Raw genomic sequence first — 27,039 nt, 5'->3', positions numbered from 1 at the left:
GCATAAGGTTCAGTTCCTAATACCTAGTTATAATATGAATACAATTTTATAAATTATAGCATGTGTAAGAACTCTACAGCAGTAATAACTGTTAAGAGTACACTGTCTTTCCTACTTAAATGCATTATTTGTTATGTTTGTCAGCTGAATGCTCAGTTTCAGGAGACATTCATTTCATGACCTTTGATGGGCGCAAATACACTTTTCAAGCTACCTGCCAATATATTCTAGCAAAAAGCCGTACATCTGGAGCGTTTACTATATCCTTGCAAAATGCTCCTTGTGGACAGGTAAGGCTTAGGACCTTTTTGTAACATTTATATCCTGAAGACTATATTAATCGGGAGTGGGTGGAGGGTGTATTAAAAAGCTACCTGCAACTGAATACATTAAAATTAATTAGTAGCAACAATTTTCCTTAATGGTGAAAAAGTTGAACAACAGTGCAGAGGAAGTCTGCACGTAAATTCTCATGTTTGCTTGTGATAGAGATGATGATGTTAGAGTTCTCATTCAGTTGCATATGGTGGTTCATGCAGCAAACCCTGGACAATGACTTGTTTTCTTGAGCTGAGTACATCTTTGCGGATTTGCAGCTAGCACAAAATAAGCCTACCACTTATTACTGCTTGAAGGAAGAATTACTTTTTTGTGCCTTGAATATAGATTCCTTTCAGCTTTGTTGCAGCTTGAAATTCACTTTTACTTACATTGATATGAAAAACTTTGGATAGCTTTTGGGACAGCTCTCAAATTTGGGTGTGTGTATGCATCTGTGTTACTGTTGTGAAGCTGGTATCATCAATAACTAATTTCAGCCGAATGTGCATGTGTGTATATATATATATATAGCTGATGCTAAGGGTGTTCCTACTTTGTATTTGAAAGCTTCTGGTACTGTACACAGAAGTCACTGGTTATTTAATCTGCTTTATGTTTAAGACCCATTCTTTGTTTATGTGGATTTCTGAGTATGCATTGTAATGTTGTACACATGTGATATGGAACACTGGTAAGAGTTTTCAATACAGCATTTCATTCTTATTACAGTCTTGATAGGTCTTGTAATTTTAAGGAAGTTATGGCACATTAGAGTAGATACTAGGTGGTGTGAGAAATATAGTTAACTGAGTTGAGCTGAGTCAGTTTCTCACTGACTTGAGTTCTACATATGCATGTAAGGACAGAATTTGGCCAACATTTGTGTTAGGGTCATAATAATACTGTGCATGCCTGCTATCTAAGCTGCTGGCCTTGCTGTAGGAGCAAGATGTTAAACTTTGTACCTCAGCCAGATTTATGTTCTGTCTCCAGTGGTCTTGTGTAACGATTTTTACCTAGGAGCAACTGTACAGATAGTTGAAGTGTATATAGACTTAAATGTGACTATTTTTACTGTATTTCAGGCCATCTACTCTGGGTCCAAAGTTTAGTTCTTAGCATGATAAGCTTCCATATTCTTGCAGTACGTACTTGCATAAAATCAGATTTAGACCATTACTTTTTACTTCTGTGGAGGTAACTATATATAGTTCATTACAGTAGTTTTCAGTTGTGTTCTAAATAAATGTCTGATTCTATAAGTCCTTTTACATTACTGATTGCACTCATTCTTCTCTGCAGCTTATGTTGTTTGTGCACTTGAGATTTCCTTGGGAAGAAAAATAGTCATATAAGTTGTCATGCCACACTTTCTGAAGGCATATTTCAGTAAAGACTTTTTGTCCTTGTGTGCTAAAACCTACTGCTCTGTATGACAGAGAAGATGTTTAAGCAGAAGGAAGTCATATTAAAGTGGAATTGACAAGTTTATTATCATAGAAATTATTTATTTGCAATCCAGGTAAAAGATGGGATACTAGGTGCATACAGTCCCCTTCTCATCTCAGTGATACAAGTTGATGGGTAAGAAAAAATAGCTTAAATGGATAGGAAACAAATATAATTTCCAAGTGGATGATCTGCAAGTAAACGTCCCGCTACCTCTCCTATGATTCCTAGAAGTGTGTCAGGATGTCAGGTGAGGTATGTGACAGGGCATAGAAGTTACCACTGAAAAAGTGGATTCCTGTGTTGTGGATACAGGATGGCAGCACAGCCTTCTGGTGTATCAGCCACTCCTCCCAGCTTCGTATCATCAGCGAACTTGCTGAGGTTACGCAAGGTTATCCCATCATCCAGGTCATTGATGAATATGTTGAACATGACTGGACCCAGCACAGACCCCTGGGGAACACCACTAGTGACAGGCCTCCATCCAGACTCTGCTCCGTTGATCACGACCCTCTGAGTTCTGTTGTTGAGCCTGTTCTCTGTCACCTCACTGTCCACTCATCCAGCCCACATTTCCTTAGCTTGCCTGTGAGGAGGCTATGGGAGACAGTGTCGAATGCCTTACTGAAGTCAAGATAGACAACATCCACTGCTCTCCCTTCATCGACCCAGCCAGTCACACCATCATAGAAGGCTATCAGGCTGGTCAGGCATGATCTTCCCTTGGTGAATCCATGTTGACTGTTTCTGATAACCTTCTTGTCCTCTACATGCCTGGAGATGACTTCCAGGATGAACTGCTCCATCACCTTTCTGGGGATGGAGGTGAGGCTGACTGGCCTATAGTTTCCCAGGTCCTCCTTCTTGCCCTTATTTCCATTTCAGTTCTCTAAATCAAAACATCATATAGAAAAAACATGAAAAGGAATACTGCTTTCAGTTTCATAAGTCTGGATGAAACACACTCCAAAGAAATCCTAGATCAACCTCCTCTACCTATATCCACTGTCTTCAGTGGCATTTAATTGTCAACATTATCAAGCAACTAATTGACTGAAATGTTAGTATTTCACAACAAAGAAGCTACACAGCCTACAGAAAAAAAAATTATGCAACAGCTTAAAGCTTAAGAAGTGAATTCAAGTTCACTGTTTTCATCAAAATGCAAGTCAACTATAGTACACTTGCTCTGTGTTAGTTAAGCTGGATTTTTTTTTTTTTTCCATTCAAGTCCTGAAACTGGTTGGCACCTAAATGAAGTCCCAAACTGCTTAATGTTCCTGGGTGTTTTATGTTACTGTGGTGATCTTTGACTAGATACCATACCACACAGGTGGAAAGCAACAAGCCTGAGGGCTACCAAATATTGCATGGTTTCAACATATCACAGTAACAAATACCCTTGTACTAACAAACATGGAAACTAGCCAGATAAATGATTAACGCTAGTCAGTTCCTATCAAAGTTTCTAGGCCAGGGCTTTCACCTTGCGGAATAACTACAGACACTTTGGCTTTTGATGCCAATAGGGAAAGAGTGCTTATTAAAGCATGTTTATCAATCACAGATTACCAGATTATTTTTTAACAGAATGAATTTGATCACTGCTTAATTTTTTAGAAAGAAAAAATCTTCTGTCACAGAGAACCAGGCACAGAGGTGGATCATGAGATGACTTCAACTTTACCATGTTAGTGCCCTATAATTCACCTTGTTACATGCTGAAAGACATCAGAATCACAGTCCACCTTCTAATTTAGCCACTTCTAGAGTGAAGACACACTCTAGGAAGGAATTAAGTTTCTGCTACTCCTGCTATACTTGCATCTCTTTATCAGACATCAGCTTATTTACATTGGCTTAGTGTTGCTGATAAAACCAAGAGACTCTCTGTTCCCTGCCTTCTACAGGGGAAAGGGGGAAGCACCCAACTGCTGATTCTTCTGTTCAGTCGTCTTCACTGCAAGACCTTGTAACCATTTAAAAGGTATCCAAGAACAATAACAAAATTGGGTCTGGTCACTTTTGGCACACTATTTGTTCATTTTACTCATCCTGATTATGCAACTTCAATGTCTCATAGCACTTATATGCCAAAACAGATACAGACATGTCTGAAATCACTTAGTCAAAGAGTAGCCTAGGTCTCACTGCAGGAAATTTCTCATTTATTGGATCTGGCCCTCAGCTGCAGTCCCTAAGTATCCAGCAGAGGTGCAGTAAGTTGTGCTTTCCAGTCCCACTCTACAGTGAAGACAACTGATGATGAAATAGTAAAATGTTAAGCATCTTCAGTGCTGAAAGAGGCACTGAGCAAGATTTAGTCAAAATATCCCTACCTTTGGACAGTTGTACTAACAGCAAGATTATACTGTGAATAGCACCATTCACAGTGCAAACAGATTAGGATGTTCAGCTCAAAGACTTTTATCCAACTCTTGACTTTCACTGGAACTTGCCTAATACAGGGTAAATGTTGCCCTACTCGTTGAAAACAATTGCTAGAGGTGCAGGGATCTCTGAACCACCATGTGGCTTTGACAGATGCTGAACTAGCACAGAGCAGATCATCTGTTGGTCCTTCAAGTACCATGGGCACACAAGTACACACAGTGGTGTGTAAAGATTAAAAACTACATTCAGAATTTCCATGTGTCTAAATAATAGTGCAACAATGATCTTCTACCAACAATTGAAATGATAAAACTTAAAGATAGCAAATTATAAAAATAACTGGAGAGATTTCATCAGCTCAACCAGCTCTCCTGGATGGGTGGTGATGATATATCTGCATTGTGAAGCCGTGTTCTTGTAGCTTATCCTGTTGTCTTGCCTTTTTACTAAGAAATTAGGTTTCTGTGCATATCATTCAGCAACAATGGCTATAATTTGAAAATTTTGTCAACCTTTTAAGAAGCTGAAAATAAAAGAATACCAGCTGCTATGCACAGCAGACCAGAGCCAAGAGAACAACCCTCCATAGTTATATACATTACTGTACAATATGGACAAAAGCTTTATTATTCCTTCACACTGAAACTAAAGGAGGAATTCTGCCTGACAATTATTCTCTGTTCCAATGAGCTACTGCTTTCACAGCACTGCCCCTGCCAACTTTCACATCAGGTGTTTTCACAGGAGTGGCAATTTCTCTCACTAGACACTTAAAATCCTATATTCAGAAGACCTTTTCATCATACAAACTACAAAGCCAGTGAGGTTGTCACCTGAAACTCAGATAAGGTTAAGCTGTGCTGATCACTTAACTGATTCTCTTTCCAAAAAGTGTTTAAACAGAATTTCACATCATTTTGAAATAGTTTGTTGCCTGATGACTGTTTATGTCACCAGCTCTAAGGCTCTAGATGACTGGGTTCTTTGTGATTCAGAAAGCTAAAATCTCCCCTGGTATTTTCTTTCTACATTTTAATCTGCTTGAATGAGATGGGACTGATAGGGTTTTTTTAGACAAGCATACAAAATCTCAAACCATAAAGAAATATGAGATTCTGCACTCCAAATCTTTTAGCTTCCCATTTCAATTCATTAATTTTTATAAATGGGAAAAAGATAATGGATGGTGCCTAAGGAACTGTAAAGCAGCTCTTCTGCCAAGTAGTACCTGCTAGATGATAGTTAGACACTTAAATAGCTGCACTGAAGCCCTACGTTCTTTCATTATAGTATACAAACTGTTCTCACTACCCTCTCACCACTTGTATGCTGACAATCAAATTAGCAGCACTGAGCCCTGGAACTTACCACATAAGCCTCTGATAACCCACCTGGCTGCTTGTGTCCAGAATGCTTCACTCAAACCTCTGTAGAAGTCTATACCTATTAAGGACTTACCAGGCTGCTTTGTTAAAGGCTGTGTGACAGACAAAGCCCAACATGTAGTAAAAGCCTACAGAATCTGCTTTTTTACCTACAAACCACTTGGACGCAGAGACACATTAAGCAAAGTCCTTCAGTCAGGGCGAAGAAGATGCAAGAATTATTGCAAGGCTCTTTGAGGACTCATGAGTGCTGCAGAAACCCAACTAATTTGATTATCACTTTCCCCCAAAAAAGCATCACCACAACAGCGAAACTGAAAGGCATGTTTCTGTCTGTTTTGCAGAGAGATAAGTGTTCTGTAACACACAAGGGAATGAGACCCACAATACATATCCTGCACGTTACCATAGCAGATATTTACTCCAGACCTCTGTTGTCCATTGATAGGCTTTTTGACAGGTTGTGCAGAAAGGTACTCACTGTGGGCTTCTACAAGAAGTCAATCATGCCTCAAAATTCATTTGATAAAAAAAGTTGCCTGTAGTGTTTCTCTGGGGATCCCCTTTGCTTACCTTCAGCCATTCAGTACAGGACACAGCTTCAATATACAGGATGGGGACAGGCTGGAGAGCTGGGCCGAGGGGAACCTGATGAAATTCAACAAGAGCAAGTGCAGGGTCCTGCACCTGGGGAGGAACAACCCCATGCGCCAGTACAGTCTGAACTACTAGAAAGCAGCTCTGTTGAGAAGGACCTGGGAGTGCTGGTGGACAGCAAGCTTCCATGGGCCAACAATGTGCCCTTGTGGCTAAGGCAGCCAACAATATCCTGGGATGCATTAAAAGAAGTGTGACCAGCAGATCAAGAGGGGTTATCCTCCCCTCTCTATTCTGCCCTAGTGAGACTACATTTGGAGTACTGCATCCAGTTGTGCGTCCCCCAGTTTAAGAAGGACGTGGAACTGCTTGAGCAAGTCCAGCGGAGAGCTACCAAGATGATCGGGGGCTGGAGCATCTCTCTTACGAGGAAAGGCTGAGAGACTTGGGTTTGTTCAGCCTGGAGAAGAAAAGACTGAGGGGGGATTTCATCAATACCTATAAATATCTAAAGGGGATGTGTCAGGATGATGGGACTAGACTCTTTTCAATAGTGTCCAATGACAGGAACAAGGGGCAATTGGCACAAGTTGGAACACAGGAAGTTCCACCTCGATATGAGAAAAAACTTCTTTCCTGTGAGGGTGACAGAGCAGTGGAATAGGCTGCCCAGGGAGGTTGTGGAGTCTCAAACCCACAACTCAAAACCCACCTGGATGCATTCCTGTGTCCCTGCTCAAGCATGGGAGTTGGGCAAGACGATCTCCAGAGGTCCCTTCCAACCCCTACCATTCTGTGATTCTGTGAAGTAAGAATAAGCAATGGTAGTAACAGTAAGCAAGTTGGGCCAGTTGGATGTTGTAATATTGTATGCGGTCACAATGCTGCCTGCCTTTCATCCATATTCATCCAGGGAGCCTATGAACGTACTCCACAACTCCTCTTAGAAATAATGAACTTAAATGCTGATTTAAATAATGATTTCCAAGATGCTTCTGTCTTTCATTACTGTTTGCCTTTAAAACAATTTTGTATCTTAAATATGCTTTAAAAGGACCTGAGTATATTGGAACACTTTAAAGCACAGAATTGGATTTCTGTGCACTGCTATGTGGATAATGCAGCCTTGTTTGTGAATATTCTCAGCATCAGTGCGTCCTTAATCAGGGGGTCTCATGAATTGCAAGTATCATTGTACTAAGCTATGTAAGAATTGTTTTAAGTTTCTCTTTCCAAATCCCACTTTAGCATTCTATTTTAACATACATGTGAAATAATTCAAATAATTCAAAATACTAAGTTTTCTTACTTAGCTGTAAGGCTGTATGTTTTATGAGTGCACTCTGCTAAGAAGATAAAACTGAAAATTTTTAATACCACACTAATTACAGCTTTACTTGCAGTCTTATTTAACATTCATCCTATTTAAATATTCTTTTTAAAAAAACCAAATTATTTTGCTCTTACTTGTAGAATGAGGATGGATCATGTATCCAATCAATCAGCCTTATTCTTAAGCAGGATCCCAAGAGGCAAGTGACCCTGACTCATTCAGGACATGTTTTGGTATATGACCAATACAAAATTAACCTCCCTTATGCAGATGGTAAGGAATCATATATAAGCATATAACTCCTATCAAGCGCTAGAACAGTATTTTAATGGGTTATGTATGTGCTGTAATACTGTCAGTATTGCTATTGCACTGAAGATAAGTGGTCTATTGTTAATATCAATGTTGTTAATTTCACAAAATAACTGCTGATGTACTTTTTACACTAATGGAGTTGTACAGTAGCTGTATTGGGTTACTGTCTCTTATGTTAGGATTGAGTATGTTCTGTCTCTAGCAAGTCCAGATGCCATCCTTCACATTTACAAGGTTGATTAGTTCTTTTTGGAGGGGAAATTATTTCCTCTGATTCTTAGGCTGAATAATTTATTTTCCTTTTTTGTTGTTGTTGTTTTTGTTGTAGTCAACTTGAGTAAATATAAGTGGAAGGAGCCTTCTTGCCCCTTACAGATAAACTACAGATTTTCAGACAAATTCCTTTTGTTTCTTTTTCTTTTTGCTTCGATGACTTTTTAAAACCCTCTCTGGAAGACACTTCCAAGTATTCTACATATGAATATATGACTCTGTTCTGTGAGATTGAATGTTAGCTTTAATGAGAGCTTTATATGCAAATCATTAGTACATTTGATGTCTGTGGGGCCTTGGCTCTTTGGGGATTTCCCAAAAAAGGCTTTAATACAGGAAGCATACTGCTGGTGTTAGAATTAAGTTGTCTAAAATAAATGGTCTGCAATGTTTGTGTCTTTAAATTGATTTGGTTTTGGTTAACCTTTATGAATTCTTACGTGAACTCTGGAGGCATTTTTGAAGTGTGGTGACTGTCAAAAGATTTTTGTTTTCCTTAAAATCTGGATCAATGTAACCTTTCATGAGAAACTGATGATTAGGGGAAAATAGGGTCTTAATAGGAAAAAATTAACTTACATAAAAATTATGCAAAACAAAAACAGTTAAATGAGAAGAAACAAAATGCAGATTACTAGCAGGTTTCTTTTGCCTTTCAACAATCTCTGTTTTTACTCACCAGAGTTATTTGAAATACGGAAACTGTCCTCTGTATTTCTTCAAGTAAAGACACACATTGGATTACAAATACTCTATGACAGAGAAGGACTGAGGCTTTACCTTCAAGCAGATGGACGATGGAAAGATGATACTGTGGGCCTTTGTGGAACCTTCAATGGAAATATGGAGGATGACTTTTTGTATGCATAGCAGCAAGATTTCTATTTGCCAGTATTTGAATATCTACAGTTAGAGTGGTAGATCAAGTGTGTACTGAAGCTGAATGGATAGATACTAAGAATAATTTATTTTGAAGTTTTGTGTTAGTGAGATAGATAGTAGGTTTTAGCTTGCTAAAAGAAAATCTGTAACTTCAACTATAGGATATCAAGCCAGGTTTTGCTTGAAATATTTTATTATAAAAATACAACAAAATATATATGACTCATAAGTGCTAGTTTATCTGAAAAGTTTTGACCAAAATATGGAGCGGCTTATATAAGGGACTTTCCACCTCCTTGCAAGCCTCTTTGTCTCTTTCCAGCTCCTATTTTCTGCTGCAAGTTCTAATCTGCTCTCTGACAGAGCCTCCATTGTTCAGTGCCTGCAGGCCAGCAACAGGAATTGGCTGTTGCTTGAGCTTTGGTTTGTTGTGATGCAGTGAAAGATGATCAGAGGTGCCTGAGCACCAGGGTCAAGATTGCTGTTTGTCCAACTTCTTTTCTGCATGTTTCCTACAGATACTACAGAACAAATTTGCTTCCAGGGGATCGAACAGCCTGATGGGGGCAGGATAAGGAGAACATGAATTTAGGGCATGACAGAATATTTCTTTAACCAAGGGAAAAAAGCAAAGTAGGAGAACTTCTTTCTCTCAAAACAGTTGGAATTTTTAAAACCAAAACTAATAGGAAAAATGGGAAAACTTTCCATAATAGTTCCCATTTAAAAACACACACACATGCTCACAAATGTTCTTGTGGATTTCTGAACAATTTATATTTTAAAGATTCAAAAGTATTGTCAGAATATTGTTTATAATGAAACTAGGACATATATAGGCAGGATCTCAATGAAGAGATATTTATGTAAAACTACAGGAACTTATGAGTTGTACTGAGACATGACACAAACTGTAATGTGCAAGCATCTTGACATCTCCACAAAACACCTGATCCACACCAGATTTGGTGACTTGCCACAAACAGTGGTGTCTTTTGCAACATCTCCGCCCCTCACTGCTTTACCAGAAGTGATGCTACAGGTTGTATGGCTGATGCAACCTTTTCCCTAGGAAGTAACATCCCATATTTAAATGCACAGTTTTGATCTCTCTCCCTATACAATATTAATGTGTAGTGCTTATTTCAATCAACATCTTTCTATCTTTCAGCTTCTGCTGCCCCTTTGCTTACCTGGGCCTTGTGGATATCTATTCAATTGCTTTTGCAGTTATATCTCTGAACCCTTGGATTTCCGTTCCTTCCTCTTTCTTGCAGGGACTAGAGACCCTGGGAAGTCAGGTACCCAGGAACAGACAGGAAATTATAGGTAGAGGAGAGACAAAAATGGATAAGATATCACTGAGGAGGCAGAAGTACGAATAAGAGTGCAGCCTTTCAGGACAGTAGTGCTCCCTCCTATCTTGTGAAAATGGAAATTGGTCTGGTTTGATCTGTCCTTCCTTACAAAGTATGTAATGGCTCTAAAGCACATCTTCTCTTCCGTTTCTGGGCCTTTGCCTGGAAAGAAAGAGTCGAGTCCTGAAACTTAAGCTGACAGTGCTTTATGGGAGTGCATAAGAATATGGAACAGTGGAAGGGGAGCTTTAATCAGCTCTCTTGAAGTGGGTGGTAGAACTGAGACCATTCTGTAAATGCACTGTGTCTTCTGTGACTGACTTCTGTTTTGTAAAAGATCTCCAGTTGGTGTAACTGAAAGCACTCCAGAGCTGTTTGGAAATACATGGAAAACTTCATCAGCGTGCATTCTTGTGCATGATGGTATGCAAATGGATCCGTGTGATATTCATCTGCAGGCAGGTGAGCAGTGAAGGTCAATTGTTGCTGACAAATGCATTTCTACTTATTATACCTGTGATGATTTTCCTATTTAGATCAGGTAAAGTAATAACCAGTCCTACCCACTGAAAAAATTAATTCTTACGGGTAGCTTTTGTTGAGTTCAATCCCCTAACAAATCATATAGTGTACTGCTTAAGTATTTTGTGATACTTGCAGAGGCACTTGAAATACTCCCTTTTTATTTCTGGTTTGCAGTTACAATGTGTTTAGTTAAACATGCATTAGGTTGGTAGTATGTCTAGTATTGGTGATGCTGCTACTTAAGATGGAGACTCAAAAGTATTGCAGTATTCATTAAGAAATGAAATGTTTGGTTTAGTTGTCTGCTATGGAGGAGAATGAATAGGAGGAAGATACTTATGCACTGCTAGCCTTTAGGTTCAGCCAAAAGGGTTTAGTGAGGGAAAGATGCTAGCGGCTGATGCCATAATGACCACAGATGGTCACTAAGACATCTTTAATAACAATGAACTTTGCAGATCACCAGTTATATCCATTTCACTGTTCCTACCACTTCTTGTCTTGGACTCTACACACTTTTAGGCAAGGTACAGAGGTAAAATATTGATTAAGGTTTTGATTGTAATTTCAGCAGTGCTAGGAAGTCATCACATCTCCTGCTACATAGTCATCTCGTCTTTTGAGTATACAATGTGCAGCACTAAGAAGCTGCATTCTTGGTAGTGGGTTTGGACGTGAATGTAGAAAGATGTGGCCTGTACCGGAAGTCAGATTCTGGAAAAGGAATTTGGAAGTCCTAGTTTATGCATCTCTTGTTTTGTGGGAAATAAAACTTTATCTCTTTCTGGGTGTGCTAGTGTAGCACATCATTTGTTTTGACTGCTTTGCACAGTTATTTAATGAGTCCAGAATGAGGATATCAGGCGAGTGCTGTGTTGGGATCTTCTTATGTAACTATTTGATACTGCTCATATTCTCCTATGCGATAGTGCTACCCCAAACTAGGGCCTCTGGGTATGGTTGCAGCCTTTTGCAACTGGAACAATGGGTAACAGATCATTCTTTAAAATATGAAACTAATGAAGCAGTTACTGGGAATGACTTAAACTGAAGAAATAAGTAATCCCGTGTGTTCACAAAAGGCACTGCATAGTGTATAGCATCTTCTACTTAACCCACATCCACAAATCAGTTTAAAGAGAGAATACTATATGTAGGCACTGTCTGCATATTGTAAAGTCTTCTTAATACCTTACATCATTCCCAGAACAAACTCAAAACCATAAGCAGCTAATTTTTCTGTCCTTCCATACAGTTATATAGACATCAAAGGTAGAAAGATATATATAGCAATACTATACAACTATTAGTTTATATTAATAGTATATAGGTATACTAATAGTATACAACTGTTGCATTGTACAGAAGACACCTTTTTTTCTAAGTTTTTTTAACCCCCCTACTGAAACAGTGTTTAATCTGTTATTTGTATAGCCTCTTATGCAGCGGAAGCTTGTAGCATCCTTACAAAAGAACTTTTTGCTCCATGCTACCCCTATTTGAGTCCCGTTCCCTACTTTGAGCAGTGCAGAAGAGATACCTGCAAATGTGGACAGATTTGTTTTTGCTCTGCTCTGGCCCATTATGCTCATCATTGCAGAAGATTTGGAGTCATAATAGATTTCAGAGGAGGTGTCCCAGACTGTGGTGAGTTGCCTTTCAGTTTTAGTCTTAAATAATTACTGTTTGAGGACTTTAGAATGACAATCAAAAAATTAAATTAAATTAATATACTCTTTTAAATGAGAAGATAATTAATTCTAGCGTGATATTTTATGTGCAGGTCAAGGTTCTTTTGTTGTCAAGTCAGAATTAGTACCAGTGCTTTTAGAGGATTGCTCCTTTATAGCTGGTTTTCTTTAGTTCTTTTGACTTAAAAAATAATGCAACGATTTATTTGAAGTAGTTGGAGGGCTTCAAATGTATACAGAATTAAAAATATGTCTCTTATATGGCTTTGACTATCTCATACCTATGTTGATATTATTCATGAACTGTGTAAATAGATTTGTTCTTTTCTTTGCAGATGCTAGGTTTATCTAATGCTTTAAGTAAATGACATGAAAAATGATGGTGATGTATTTGGCAGTTTTAGTTGTCAACTTCTGCTGTCTGACAATCTCTGTTAGCTTCTTTTACTGCCAGTGATGCTGAAATAAGTGTAGAAAATTGGTACTGCTGATATTTAATTTAAAGTTAATGGAAGAATATAGATAGTGTAGAGATAGCTAAAGATGACATCTGTTACCTGCTCTATAAAGCCTCACAAGTAGAGGAGTGGGATAATATTATTAAATTCTTTAGTTTATATGAACTTTTAGTGATGCAAAAGTTGTTGATAGGACATGTAGTGTCCTCATCTACATTTGTTTTTTTAATTATTGAGTTGGAAACCCTATAAAACAACCTTAAACTGACATCCCTGATGTTTCAGTAGGTTTGGCACCATAAAGAAGGCTGAAAATATTTTCTAAGGAACATTCAAGAATTTAACATCTGGTAGTTTTAATCACATTGTGTAATTATCCATATTGTAATGCATGATAAAGAGGATTTTGGGAAGTTGGTCCAGCTTAAGTATCTCAAGCTGGACTATCTGTATGTATATGTGAAAAGACTGGCTTGCTTGCAGTCATTATGGCATGAATGGCTGTGTCCACTATGACTGAATAAATCATTCAATCAATTTCATTTTATTTTACTTTTGTAGTAGCAAATTTTACTAGAATATATTTTAAAAGTCATGCTTGTGTGGTTTAAAATATGTGAAACTTATTAGTATTTCAAGACCCTAATATTTTTTTCTTAAGTAAAGCTTTATTGGATATATAGATATATGTATATATATATAAGAAAACTTAAGATGGTATTGTGTGCAACATCTGCAAAGGACACACATTTTATTTATTGCTTTTTAATGTTTTCTTTAAGATGCTAGGCATTTCCCAAAGCCCATGCACAAGAGCCAAGCATTTTTATAGTGGGGTGGGAAGGGAGCATGGGACAGGACGGGGGGATGGGATACTGTAACTGTTCAGTTTCCCCACTGCAAATCTGGATTAACTGCGCAGACTTCTTTCGTACTCGTTATTACTGTGGATTTACACCTGTGTAGTTTACACAGCATAGTGCCAACATAGCAATTTTACTGGAATTTAATGTGATTGGGAATGAAAGAATAGAGATGTTTATCAGAAAACTGTTGAGAGGTACTTGAGTCTCCTGCACTGTAACTTGAGATACACATTTCATTTGGACAGCTCTTTCATGTGAAGGTACAAAGGAGTACAGTACTTGTGTATCTACCTGTGGCAGAACCTGCCAAGCACTGTCTGTGCCAGAGACATGCAGCAGTGATTGTGTTGAAGGTTGTGCTTGTCCCTCTGGAATGTATTTGAATTCCAAGACTGAACAATGTGTACAGAGGTAGGTAAAGTTGCAATTCTGGTAGTCACCCTCACGGTTTTAGACCCCACTGCATTTGCTAGTCAGAGTGGAAAAGCTAATAAACATGTAACCTTGTAGATGATATGCATCTGTAAACTTGGCAAGACTGTAGAATTACACAGAACCTGTATGTTGATCGAAAATAGCTCTTTGATAGTACTGACACTCCTCCAACATCACCAAAGGTAGTTGTAATATATTGTCTGGTTTTTGGTATATTAGAGATACAAAAGGTATCCATTGTTGTATAGACATTCTGCTTTGTTACTGGTTTGGTTTCGAATGTGCTTAAGTTATATGGCAGTGTGGAGATTAATTTCTTGTATTTAAAAAAAGAAAACAAACAAACCAACCCCACACTACCAACCAAAAAACCTCACCAAAATGAACAAAGCAACCAATTGAACTTTGAACAGCAATTAAGTCAATGGGAATATTTTTCTTCCTTCAGTTTGAGTTAATCAGTTACATGTTTTTCCTCTACTCCAGAAATGAATGCCCATGTTATTTTCAAGGAATTGACTATCCCCCTGGAGAAAATGTTATGACATCTTTGGGCAAATGGTAAGACACAAACCTGTGGTTTCACCTGGCTAAATGGTGTCTTTTTTTAAGAGCTCTGTCAAATTATTCTGGCTTGCCTATTGGTTTTTTTTTGTGCTTTTATTTTTTTTTTTAATGAAACACATGGAATAAACCTAAATTGGTTTTCTGTACATGTTTGGACAGAGCTTCTTTAGAAGTCAGGTTTCATGCTGCTGTGCTTATAATCCAATATACTGAAGTGCAAAATAGAGAGAGAAGTCACTAATTTTGTATATCCATAGTAATGTGGAGAGCTCCAGAAAACACCAAACATCTCCTGACTGTCCATTCAAGTCTGTTCAGCTAGACCTTCATTGCTATTCTCCTTCCCTATACCGGATTGTAAATCCATTTTATGAGGAACAATTCAGAATCTGTCTTCCCCTAGTATAGAATCAGTGTAAAAGAACAATGTGGCTTTATCAACTAAGAAACAACACAAATAACTGTCAGCTGCAGCCAAAGGTAAATAAGCATCTCTGTTACTGTCCCTTACATTTAGCATTTGTTCTTGTCCTCTTGCTCTTCCATTTGCTTCATCATAATCATGACATTGAAGAAGAAAACTTGTTAAACTCTTCTGGCTGCTGCCAGATGCATCCTTTTCAGCAGCTAGTTTTGTCTGGTGAAGGTTAAATAATGTGGACAATTTCTGTAAAAAAACCCAAGCTTTCAGAATTCTTTTTCTTGAAGTAATGTTTGAGCTCTCGCTGTCTGTATCAGTTGTTACAGTGCTTAAAAGCAGAACTGACCAAATCATGTATGTGATAGATCAGTGTAATACTTTGGTTTGTTATAAAGCCCATATAAGAGATTAATATTTTTAGACACCTATTGCAATAGGGACGCTTAGTAAACACACACACACTCATTCTCACTCTTGCCCCTGTCAGCAGTCTAGCATACATAAATACTGATCATTATAAATCTATATCTTAATTGTCAAGTTAGCTCATCTTTACCTTAGGGCAGGTTCCCTGGGGTCTACCAGGCAACCCATTCTGCATACGGGGCTGTGCAAAGTCTGGGCGCACTGTTGCTTGGCTTCCTGGATGTACTTGTTCACAGAGCATGTGCTAGACAGCTCTGGCAGTCATGGGAAGGGGCTTCTCCTGGTAGATTCTTTGATTTGTTTCCTTTCATCCTCCTCAATGGTCTAGCTTAGCTAATTATGCTAAGCTAAGTGGATATTTGGCTGAGTGCGCACTGATCCTGTGATCATCCACAAATGTGTTTTTTTAGAAATTACCGCAGGTGAAAATAATCTTTCTGATTTCAGTGCAGTTATTTGGGATCTGGCAGCTTACGTGCCATGTAAATGTATTAAACTATATCTACTGGTTTACAACTACTAGTCTTTAAGATAGATCTGTATCTCCTATTTAGTCAAGACTTTTGCTTGTTGTGTTTTAACAAGGCTGTATATAGATCTGTCGACAGGAAAGGCTTTAAAACATGGAGGTACAGACTGTCAGCTCCTCTGAATTAAGTAATACACTACAAATCATGTAGGACTATGTGTGGATGAGCTGGAAAACAATACGCACAACATATTGGGTTTTTATCTGTCACTGTGTTTTTATTAGAAACAATTATGATCTTTATGCACTGCATCCTTTTTCTTCTCAAGTGCTTCCTCTTTGGAACTTCCCCTTTCAAACTGGAATGTCTTCTCATGTTTGTCTTTGGAGTAGCCTTTCTGCTCTGTTTGCAACCAGTTCTTTAAATTATTTTCATTTTGATACTGACATTATGTTGGTATTTGCTATCAGTTGTCTTTGGTACTGCTTTGCCTATTGGCTGAATTATACTGTGGAGTCCTTGAGCTAGGACATTTTTCCTGCAGTGCTTTGGGGGTACATAGACAACTTTCAACGTAACAGCAGAGTGGCTGTAGCACATACAGAATTTGATTCTGAATCTGCTGACTAGCAGTAGGTGTACTGCAGATGTCATAGCCGTTGCAAAAGCATGGAAGAATAGTTCTGGAGTTCATGGGATCAGGTTCTGTAGCGAAGCACAGGACCTGAAATGACGCTGGTGCCGCTACATTATTTTTTTCCCTCACAGTGAGTTGCTATCAGATCTGTGACCATTTTATAAAAAGTATTAGACTATTTTGGCTGGAATTAGACAGGAGCTGACGGTATTATGTTGCTTAGTGCTTCCCCGCATACAGTATCTTGTTAAGGTTGAGTTTTATGCAGTTTGCTTGTTTCTTTGCTGAACTACGTCACGTAGTGCAAACACTGTTCCTGTCTGTGTAGTATTTTGCATATATGTATGTAGTATACATACTACAAGCTCTATGATACACTAACTTAAAATTTTTATTTTGTATCTTGAATAGCATAGAGTTATTTGAATTTTTTTAGCTTCCGATTATGAATGGTAGTTCTGATTGGTTCTGATAATGGTTGCAGTAGGTTGCTATTCCAGATTCCTATCACATAGCTGAAGGAAAACTAGTTTCAGACAGCATGAGGATAAAAATCAGCAACTGCATCACTGTTTCCTCCTGTGAGCCAAGAACACTAAAATAATTGTAATATGTATTTTGTTATAAATGAGATAGAAATTCACGATATTGTGAGATGTTTTCAGAAGCATAGTTTGTTCATGATCCATGTTAGGAGCAGTTGAGAAAAGGCAAAGTTATCCATCTACTGTTACTATGTTTTACTTGGGGAAAAGTTACTCTAGTTCAGTCCAAAAAATTGTTGTAGTCACAACAGCTTGTGACTGTATTATATTCAACATTGTGGTTTTACTTTCCACTTTGGGATAACTTAAGAACTGTTGGTATTGTCAAGATTTTCACATAAACTAATAGCTTGCTTTTCAGTGGAGTTCTAAGCTGGTGATGAGGAAAATGGAGCATTTATAATAGTGTTAAGAATGTTAACATAAGAGTACATATCCAGAGCTTGCTGTAACATATATATATATATGTATGTGTTTAGGGTTTGGTTTTATTTTGCTGCTGTTGCTTATTGCATTTTTGTTTTAGATAATGATGATTCTGCTATGTACAGACTTGGTTTATTCTCACTGCACTGATGTCTCTGGGAGCGGTATAGTGGTGTATTCATGTATGTATTTTTATGTCAGCTCAGGCATTTTAACTAATAACAACATTATGCAGGAAAAAAGTTTGAAGTGTAATTAATATTCTTTATGTGTTAAGGCAATGCACATTTTATTCACAGTTCTAATGTTCAATGCAAACATTTAGACAGTTATTTTGTATTGATTCATTCTGCACGCTTCATTATTAAACAGAAAATATTGATATATTAGATCTTCCTGGCTGTCATTATATCTTCATATATTTTTATTGCAGCCATTGCAGGGATGGAGTAATGAATTGTGATAACAACATAATAGGTGAGTAAAGAGAGATAGGGAAAAGATACTTGAAGTCCAGTGAGTATATATTCTCCAAACTCAGTGGAACCCCTTACCTGTAGTAGAATATTGTGCAATATGAACAAATAAATAAATTGCAGGAGGGAATCTATAACTTAGGAATTATATTTCTGTGATTGAAAGAAAGGCAGGTGCAAAGCAGCAGCATAACTGCCCAAAATACTGTTAAGTCAGAGCAACTTTTTTTCCAAGTGCTTTGAAGTACTAATTTTTTTTAGATTGCTAATGTAAATAAGCTTAGCTCCATGACAAACAGCAGAACTTCAGTAGGACAAACAAAGGTTAGCTTTGACCCATAAAACATGGTTGTAGGAACTCAACACTGGCAGGAATTTTTCACAGATACTTTTTCTTTCTCTCCACAAACCCACAAATGGTATTTCTTTTGTTATACTTAACCAAAAGAATGTAACAAGTGCTTTTTCTATTACAGTATGTTTTATATGTCATGAAGTATTATGGTCCATACTCTCGTGATGCTCATTTTACTTCAGTGAAAAAGGCTTCTATCTGGGGTTTCAGTTTCAGAATTGCCAACTCTTTGGCCTTTAGCAGGAATCTGTTCCCCATGCACATGAAGGTGGTGCTTGTACTGATTTGCCAATTATCCAGAACCTCTCTCCCTAATAAATAAATAAACAAATCCCAGTAACCAACCAAACCCACTTCAAAATACTGCCACCTCTTCGGGTGTTTCTGTTACATATACACAGTATGCTCAGCACAACCCAAAAGCAATTGTTCAATAGAATTGTTTTCTTCATAGTCAGTGGCTCTAGCATGGAAAGTCATATCTAGCTTGCAAACCTGTTCTTGATATTTTTTGCCTTCTGTTTATTTCTGTTTCTCTGTTGGTAGTACTTTGCATTTCTGTTTTGGAGGCCTGATTCCTGACTAAGTCTTTAGAAAGTCATGTCCCTTACTAAACCAATGTATTAATTCCAGTGTTTTGCATGAGATTTATAGAGAGTCTAGTGAAGACTAATATGTTTGTCAATTTTTTTTTCCCCAGCACATAGTTGCCCGCTTGGACAGATTTATATTAACTGCAGTAATCCAGAACTTGATCCTGAACTCAGCAGAGAGAGAACTTGTGAGAATCAGCTGCTAAACCTCACTTTCTCAGCACACCTTCCTTGTGTTTCAGGTTGTGTCTGCCCACCAGGGTGAGTACAGACAGGTTTGCATCTTGTGGTACACAAACATAAATGGCCACTTTCCACAGCACTGAGTAATTAATTCTGCTGAGGATGTACCACTTCTCTACTGGGAGAATTTGAGGTGTCAGGGGGTGCTCATCCAACTCCTGAAGGCTAACCACACAACTATATGGGCCACTGAAGGCATAAGAAATGGTAAACCAAGAGATAGGTAGAGCCAAAGGTCTTATATTTCACAATAATAAAACGAAAATAGCAGGAATATAGAAAGGACATTGAAATAATTTGATCAAATCACAATTCTGCTGTAGTACAGTGTTTACCTAGATAATTTTTTTCAGACAACTAACCTCTTAATTGAACACTTCACTGAGGGAGGCATGGTTCTTCATTCCTACGCATTATTTTCAGTATTATCTCACTCAGAAGGATATTTTACGTCTCAGGGATTTATGCTGAAAATGTGCAGATGAGCTGTTGTGTTTTGGAATCAGGCACTGTATTGCGGAGAGATTTTTGAATATAAAAATAGCAATTATGTGTTTAAGTGGTTTTGATGGTATTTAGCCTCTTAAGCATATAGTTGGAAGTTTTTGAGTATTGTCACTCTAAAATTACTGTTTTATGCCTTGAGCACCTTCTCAAAATGCAGAGTAAATGCCAGATCCTCTGTCAAACTGGGTTGATATAGCTCAGTTGAAGTCTGTGGACTAATACTCATTTATGTATAGACTTTTCTGTGTCATGGTAGAAGATTGCTACTCAGACTTCTGTTTTTACTTTAACATTCAGAAGCTCGAAATGTCAAACTGTTCATGTGAAATGGAACCTGTAATTAGTTCACAATGTGGTGCCACATTGTAATTGGTCACAATATGGTACCATGGTGAAGAAGCGCAGTGCTAAGATAGGTATTGAAATTAACCAGAGGCAGACTTTTTCAGAATTGCAAAGACTCGGCTGTTGGACCTGGCTGGTACCCTTCAAAGCCGATGGCTACCTTCAGCAGCACTGTACGGCAGGCAACTCAGCAGAGAACAAAAAGTTTGTATGATCTGTTATGCTGTGCATGACTTCTGAGATTGAACTTTTCTACTGCTTCCTGGTGTTAGTTCTGAAATTAAAGCAATTAAAATGTTTTTTAGCATTGGAAGGCTTAGTATCAAGTGCTGATGATCCCAAAGCTCTGGTAATATGTTTGTACAGATACAAGAGGCAGAGTTTGATAATTTCCTAGAGAGAAAAATACAAAACCTAAGAGTTCTGCATTTACTATTACTTCAGCAAACTTCTTTTCCCTGGCTGTACACTGCCTGCAGAGATACTGACACAAACTTTTTTTTTTGTGATGGTGGGGGACAGGGTAGGAAGGCTTGTTTGTTTTGTAGGGCTTTATCCTCAGTGTTTAATGCAGAACTAGGTGATGATGTCACAAGCCTAGGGTTTGAACCAGGAATACCGGTCTGTACTGATGAAGTAGAAATGACAAAGTATGTATTTGTTTCTAGGTATTTAACAAATAGTTAGGTTCTGACTGACAGGGAAGTGCTTATGCAGTGTTTGAGGGACAGTTCCTCAAAAGGCAAGGGAACAAGCTTCCAGGTTCCAGTCCGTTCATGTGAAATATAACCTGGCAGCATCTTGGTTCCATGATCACAAACTGCACTGTTTGGAATATAAGGTGTAATCCAAGAATCATGTATTTATTCTAAAATGAATTGAGAATACCTGTAAATGCTGTTCAGCTCTTTCCATTGTAGAGTTACTTGCAAGCTAGTAAAATCTGATATATTTTAAATATTTGGCTCCATTGGTCCTATACTGCATATATATTTATGTTTTTATTTGAGATTGCTTTAGAAGAATTAAGATGGTCCTGAAGGTGTGTGTTTTTAGGTGTGCTTCTGGAAACATAAGAGACTTCTGCTGTCCATGTTTTCTATTTAGACAATTAATCTTAATGTTTTAGTTATTTTAATAATAGTTGCTTTTGGATAGAAGCTGTTGGATCTGAATAACCCTAATGTTTTAAGTCAGTTGCTGAATTCACACTCCAGTAATTTGTACTGCAGATTGACCACATAAGAGTTAGAGCAACACACTAAGACAAAAACAAATTACTGGAAGAGAAAGATGGAACAAATACCATTACCTTCAAACTGTACCTTACCCTATGTTCATGACAGTTCAAATAGTGCAGGATTCAGATAAACTGAATTTGTGAAACTTCAAAATCACCTTTCTAAGTAATCAGTTCTTACTGGTGAAATATAAAAGTGAGGTGATGTTGTCTGCTTTACAAGGGTAAAGCAGCCATGAAATTTCTTTGATCTTAACATTAGTTCTTTACCTAAAAAAATTAGTTTCTTTCTTTTATTCATGCTTTTGTTCCTGTTCGAGATCTTGCAACAGTTTAGCTGTAAGCTAAGCTGATTTAAGTGGTAATGAAATCAGTTTAACATGTTTGATTATTTCTGGTTGATTTAGGTAAAGTAATGAAAAAAAACTTGGTCTAGAACAGGTTAAGAAACCTGTATAGGAAGCTACATTTTTTCAGGATGATGGATCTTTCCAATCTGTTTGGTTGGATGATTATTCTTCAGTGATACTGTGGAAGATATTTAACACAGAAAGAGAGGGAAAGGACCTGTCTTCACAGAAAGTGTTGTTAAGATTTCAAGAGGGCAATGTTTTTATTTTGCAGTCTATTTTCCTAGTATCTGGAGAGCCTGAAGTGTTATTTCAAATACTTCACTATTTTTAGCATTCCTTCTTTGTTGTGCCTACAGTACATTCTAGTGGAACTTCTGTGAAATGGAAACTAAATACAAAATAAGTAAATTATAGAGAACAGTAGCAGTTGTCTCTGTGATTCATTTGATTGCCTTTTTCATCTGCAGTGAATAAATCAGATACAAGTAACTGCTGTAAATATTTAAATTTACAGGAGATCATTCTTATTCTATGGGTTACTGTTCTTACAGTATAAAAATGATGATATATTTTTCCTTTGTTTTAGAAGTGATTGAGGTGGAACACTAGTTCTTCTGGAACACACGTTCTAATGTTGTTCCACCCTGCTTTGCTGACACATTTAGTGATTTTTAAGATTTTATTTGTGTTTTTTCTTACTCTTTTTTCATCTATTGCTGTTTAAATGGCAATTTCCCGTATTTCCATGCTGCATTCCAAAAAAAAAAAAAAAAAGTAATATTCTGTTTACGACAGTGTTTGTAATTTTTCAAGTCCGATCTTTGAATTGCATTTTTTGCTTCTGGGTTGCTATGATTCAAATCGCTTCTCCCTCTTTAACTGTACCAAATGTGCATGATTTGACACAGAGTCTTTAATTAGGCAGCAGAAGAAACAAAGAGAAAAGACAGAGAGAAAAAGCAGTGGTGTCTTCCTATACTTATGCATACTATGTGACAGGTTTACCATAAAGGGACATATGCTGGCTTGTGCCTGTCCTATTCCATTAGTTCTCCATGGTCTCCAGTCAGACCAATAGTGATCTCTGGAACAGCCGGTTCATCATTCCTTACAGCCTACTGTTATTGTTGCTGTCAAGAAAAAGTCATTTTCCTGAAGAAACTTGTGCTTTCTCACTTCCCCCGTTGCCATTATTTTACTCTTGACTGCAGCATGAGTTGGATTTGGCTGTTCTATACTTTACATAGTGTACGGCATAAAAATAAACCCCTGTATTGTATATACAATGTATATAGTTTTTTCAAACTGACAGTTAAGTGTTAGCTGGACTTTTAGTGGCTGCTTAGTCCTGTGTTGTGGGTGTATGTCTTGAAATTTATTAACCATATCACTGCAGCACAGAGGCCACAATCATGTTGCCTATGTAATTGTTGTGCCTAGTTCAGTGACGTTCTAGAGCAGCTTCACTGCTACTGTTGTGTCATCCAGTAGTAGTGGTGAAGGGTTCATGTAATCCTAGGGGCTGCAGGAACGAACCAAACTCTATGCTGTGATGCCAAGGATCCCTGGAAGGGATTTGCACGTGTTCGCTGTGCATTTTCCTGGGTGGCACAGAGAAATGAAAAAGAACTGAGAATTTAACGCAGGATTTATTGTTAAAGGATTACCTCACAATGCTTTTGACAGATTGATTAATTGATCTGAGAGATAGAATGTGTCAATATTACAGGTTTATCTGTGTTGAGGATCATGATATAGAACACGCAGGCTCTACTGCATGAATCCCATGCATTTTAATAAACTTTTTCCCCCCTCTCCTAATAGAGGGCCCTTCAGAATAAACCGAGGTCAATTTTTTTACTTTATATAAGAACATTAGAAACAACAGAACTTAAAATACTGAGTAACATGAATGGCCCTGCCTAATCATGGAGCAGTGGAGTTGTCGAGGTACATGAACTAAACAATATTAGTTAGTCCAACTAAGCTGCACACTTTGAATTCAACTAGTGATGTCTGATACCTGTGCTAATCCTATTTATTTATTTTTTTTTTTCTGATGGATTTATTTTAAGCATAGCCGGTTCTAATAGTACTTTGGAGTTTAAGAAAAGGACAAAGGTATCTTTATGGTTATAAGGTGAAGACTGAAGTTGAGCAGGTAGTTTCTGTTCCTTGCTTCCTGATCTCAGTTGATGCTCTGAAATAACCAACAAAAAATGTTAATACAGAGAAGAATGGATTAACATTTGATATGTTTAGTATATATCATTTTAAGAAAAAAATGAGTAGGTATTAACGGATGGGGTTTTTTTTGTGGAGGCGATTTTCTTCCTTATGTGAGCTTTTAAAAAGTACTTATATAAAACTAAGTGCATCTTTTTCAATCCCCCTCAGAGAAAACTGAACACTAGGGGTACAGCTGCTGTATGTTCTTTCCATCCATTCATTGTCAAGCACCTCACTCAGGAAAAGCTATCATAAGAAAAGCACTTATCTTTTTGAAGACATGCTTTTATTCAACTCGGTTGAATTGTTTAATAATTATTGTTTCTTTTAGATTGTATTATCATCCGTATTTCCATTAACTGAAATTTTTAATAATTTCCATGTATATTATACAACAATGCCATCTTGCTGTAAAAACCAAGAGGCCCTCCAGCCCCTAAATATGAATAATTAATAATATAAATTCAGAGGATTATGTCAATAGCTTGCAATACATATTGCCCCAAATGCAACTAGTAATTACTTCTACTACTTCTGTTACTTCCTCATAGTGTTACCTATGTATTAGGTCTTCCACATTTTCTCCCCTTTTATGGTTTCGTTTCTTTGATAAGCCCAAAACAAAAGGAAACCCACAAAAAGCGGAGGTCTCATTTCACCAACTTTACAGCCAAGGATTTCTGTAGATGTGGCCTGTTGTTGACACTTCACAGAATGGAAGAAGTTAACTGGGATTTTAATTTTCTTGGTACCAAAGTATATGTAAATTTTTTTCCTGATTTCAGACACTTAATGTTGGGACACTGAGTTATCATCATTAAGACATCGCAGACATTTGTGGCACCATGTTCGGAGGCTACTGTTCCAATATCCACCCCAGTTTCTCTACTAAATGAGTGGTGTGGAGTTATGTGGCCTTTCTAGGCTGGATGCAACCTTCTCTAGTGTGGTAGGACAAGACTCCATCTCTGCAGACAACTGTTATCATCTATGACAAAGAATATTCTCTTTTGTGCTGAACCTGGACTCCTCTAAATTTGGGCCAATTTACCCTAAACAGAATTTTTAGGTCTGTTTTCTTTTTTCATCAGTGGTTGCTCTCATAGAGCTATGAAAAGATAGTAAACTGAAAGCTGGTGTATCCTGTAACTGTGGTGAAGTTTTGTAACTAAGAAAGGAATATCATGCCAGGTTTTTTCTTCCAAAAATTTCTAAATTATCACTGTCTTTCTGAAGTGGTATACTGTATCAAATAACATGTAAGGAGCTTAAACACATTCTTGAAAGGTGTTCTTAAGAAGTGAAGAGTTTTTTTAATTTGCACAAAGAAAACAATGAATTTTTTCATCTTATAAATATGCCTATGGACAAACAAACCCAAAAATGGCAGAAGAATGCAATCCAATTTCAAATATTTTTAGAAAACGAACTTTTATTAGAAGTAATTACATAGACTGTGTCATGTCTTAAAACAGGTTTCCTTACATGAATTCAAAGTGCTGTCCTTTTGGTATGTGTTAGTATCCTTTTTCAAAAGACCTACTGCTTCTCAGATCAAGTAAAGCTCAGAACTTATTATTTAGTATGAAAATAAAATTAGTGTTCAGTTCAAACCTCTCTTCTGGATGGCTCTGCTGCTGCTGGCATGCTAAGTATTTTTAATCTTTTTCTGGTTTAGGCAGAGTTTTGGAGAGGTCTGTCAGGAAGATTTAATGTGTTGCAGGTAAATAAGGATTACTGCCCATGGGGATACCACCATGGGTATGACTATACTGTTTCCTTAGGAAAATAAAATTCTGTTACAAAGACTGCATCAGCATTAGTGTATTTGGGTGCTTCAGGAACTGATATTTATTTGTCCACACTACATTTTATGCTGATTTCTATTTCTGATGGCTGTAGAATTACAGAATGCTAAAAGTTCATTTTCAAAGAATAAATGTATCTCCATTGCAATGCCATAACAAGACAATCCAGTTCTTCTTTTCCATAGTCTTCTGATCTTCAGACTTGCAACTCAGATATGTTTCAGTGTTCCTCATTTCCTCTTGCAATACTTTCAAAACCCTCTTGTTCTTCTGCTTTCTCATTTACACTAGCTGCAAATGTCTTAAATTTTTTTCTGTACTTGTATTCAATTCACAGTAAAACTTAATCAATATCATTCAGATTCTTGAGCACGTTTTCATATTGCCTTCTCTTTTTCCAATTTTTTTAAGGGAGTAATTGAACTTTCTATCATTTGGTTTGAAAGGAAAACTTCTGTTACATTTGGAATTACTTTCTGAAAATGCGTTTTTATCATAAAGAATATCTATTTCAACTTTTTCATTAAATCAGAAAAATTGCATACTAGAATACTGTTAGTTATGGTGTATTTTACTTTCTGTGTGGGTTTTTTTTTGAGAGGAGTTGAGGATCTCGAATCAGTCAAGGAATCTTTTTTGGTTTTGTTTTGCTTCATTTTTAATTTCTACTACAATTCAAGCAGGTATTTGATTTGACTGTAAAAAAACCCTAGTGCTATTATTTACTGGCAACAATGGCTAAGTCCAGTGAGCTATCAGCTCTGGTAGAATCATCTTCCGTGTTGAAAACTGCTTCAGCTATAAAACTGATATGTGCCAGGTAAATAACTTAGTCTGTAGTAAGAGATAAGAATTTGGAAACCAGGAATAGCCATTGACATGTATCTGCAGATACGCATTCATTCCCCAAAAGCATAATTAATAAAAAATATGTGTTCATTCCCCCTTGAAGTTTACAATTATTTTCAGAAGAACCAGTGGTGATAGATCAGGGACAGCTAGTACTATCCTGTGTGCCATTCGTCAGTGGCAATTTTTTTGGTATCTCGCTTTCACATGGAGTCCTGCTTTATATTATTTTTAGCACTGAATTGTACTCACACTGTTCTTGGA

At 37.3% G+C, this 27,039-nt stretch overlaps 1 protein-coding gene across 1 annotated transcript in view; it reads left to right on the top strand.

Annotated features, from left to right (window-relative positions):
• OTOG (otogelin) overlaps positions 1–27,039 on the top strand; it is a 106,354-nt gene that overhangs the window by 19,546 nt on the left and 59,769 nt on the right. Inside the window, exons 15-23 of the mRNA XM_064452603.1 lie at positions 145–290; positions 7,623–7,755; positions 8,753–8,930; positions 10,648–10,772; positions 12,270–12,482; positions 14,096–14,261; positions 14,772–14,846; positions 18,211–18,254; positions 19,309–19,462. Coding sequence (XP_064308673.1) covers positions 145–290; positions 7,623–7,755; positions 8,753–8,930; positions 10,648–10,772; positions 12,270–12,482; positions 14,096–14,261; positions 14,772–14,846; positions 18,211–18,254; positions 19,309–19,462 — 1,234 coding nt within the window. The remainder of the gene's footprint in view (positions 1–144; positions 291–7,622; positions 7,756–8,752; positions 8,931–10,647; positions 10,773–12,269; positions 12,483–14,095; positions 14,262–14,771; positions 14,847–18,210; positions 18,255–19,308; positions 19,463–27,039) is intronic.

This window comes from Phalacrocorax carbo, chromosome 5 (assembly GCF_963921805.1).
Source record: "Phalacrocorax carbo chromosome 5, bPhaCar2.1, whole genome shotgun sequence".
In the NCBI taxonomy this organism is placed as follows: domain Eukaryota; kingdom Metazoa; phylum Chordata; class Aves; order Suliformes; family Phalacrocoracidae; genus Phalacrocorax; species Phalacrocorax carbo.
This window is presented reverse-complemented; position numbering and strand designations above follow the sequence as displayed.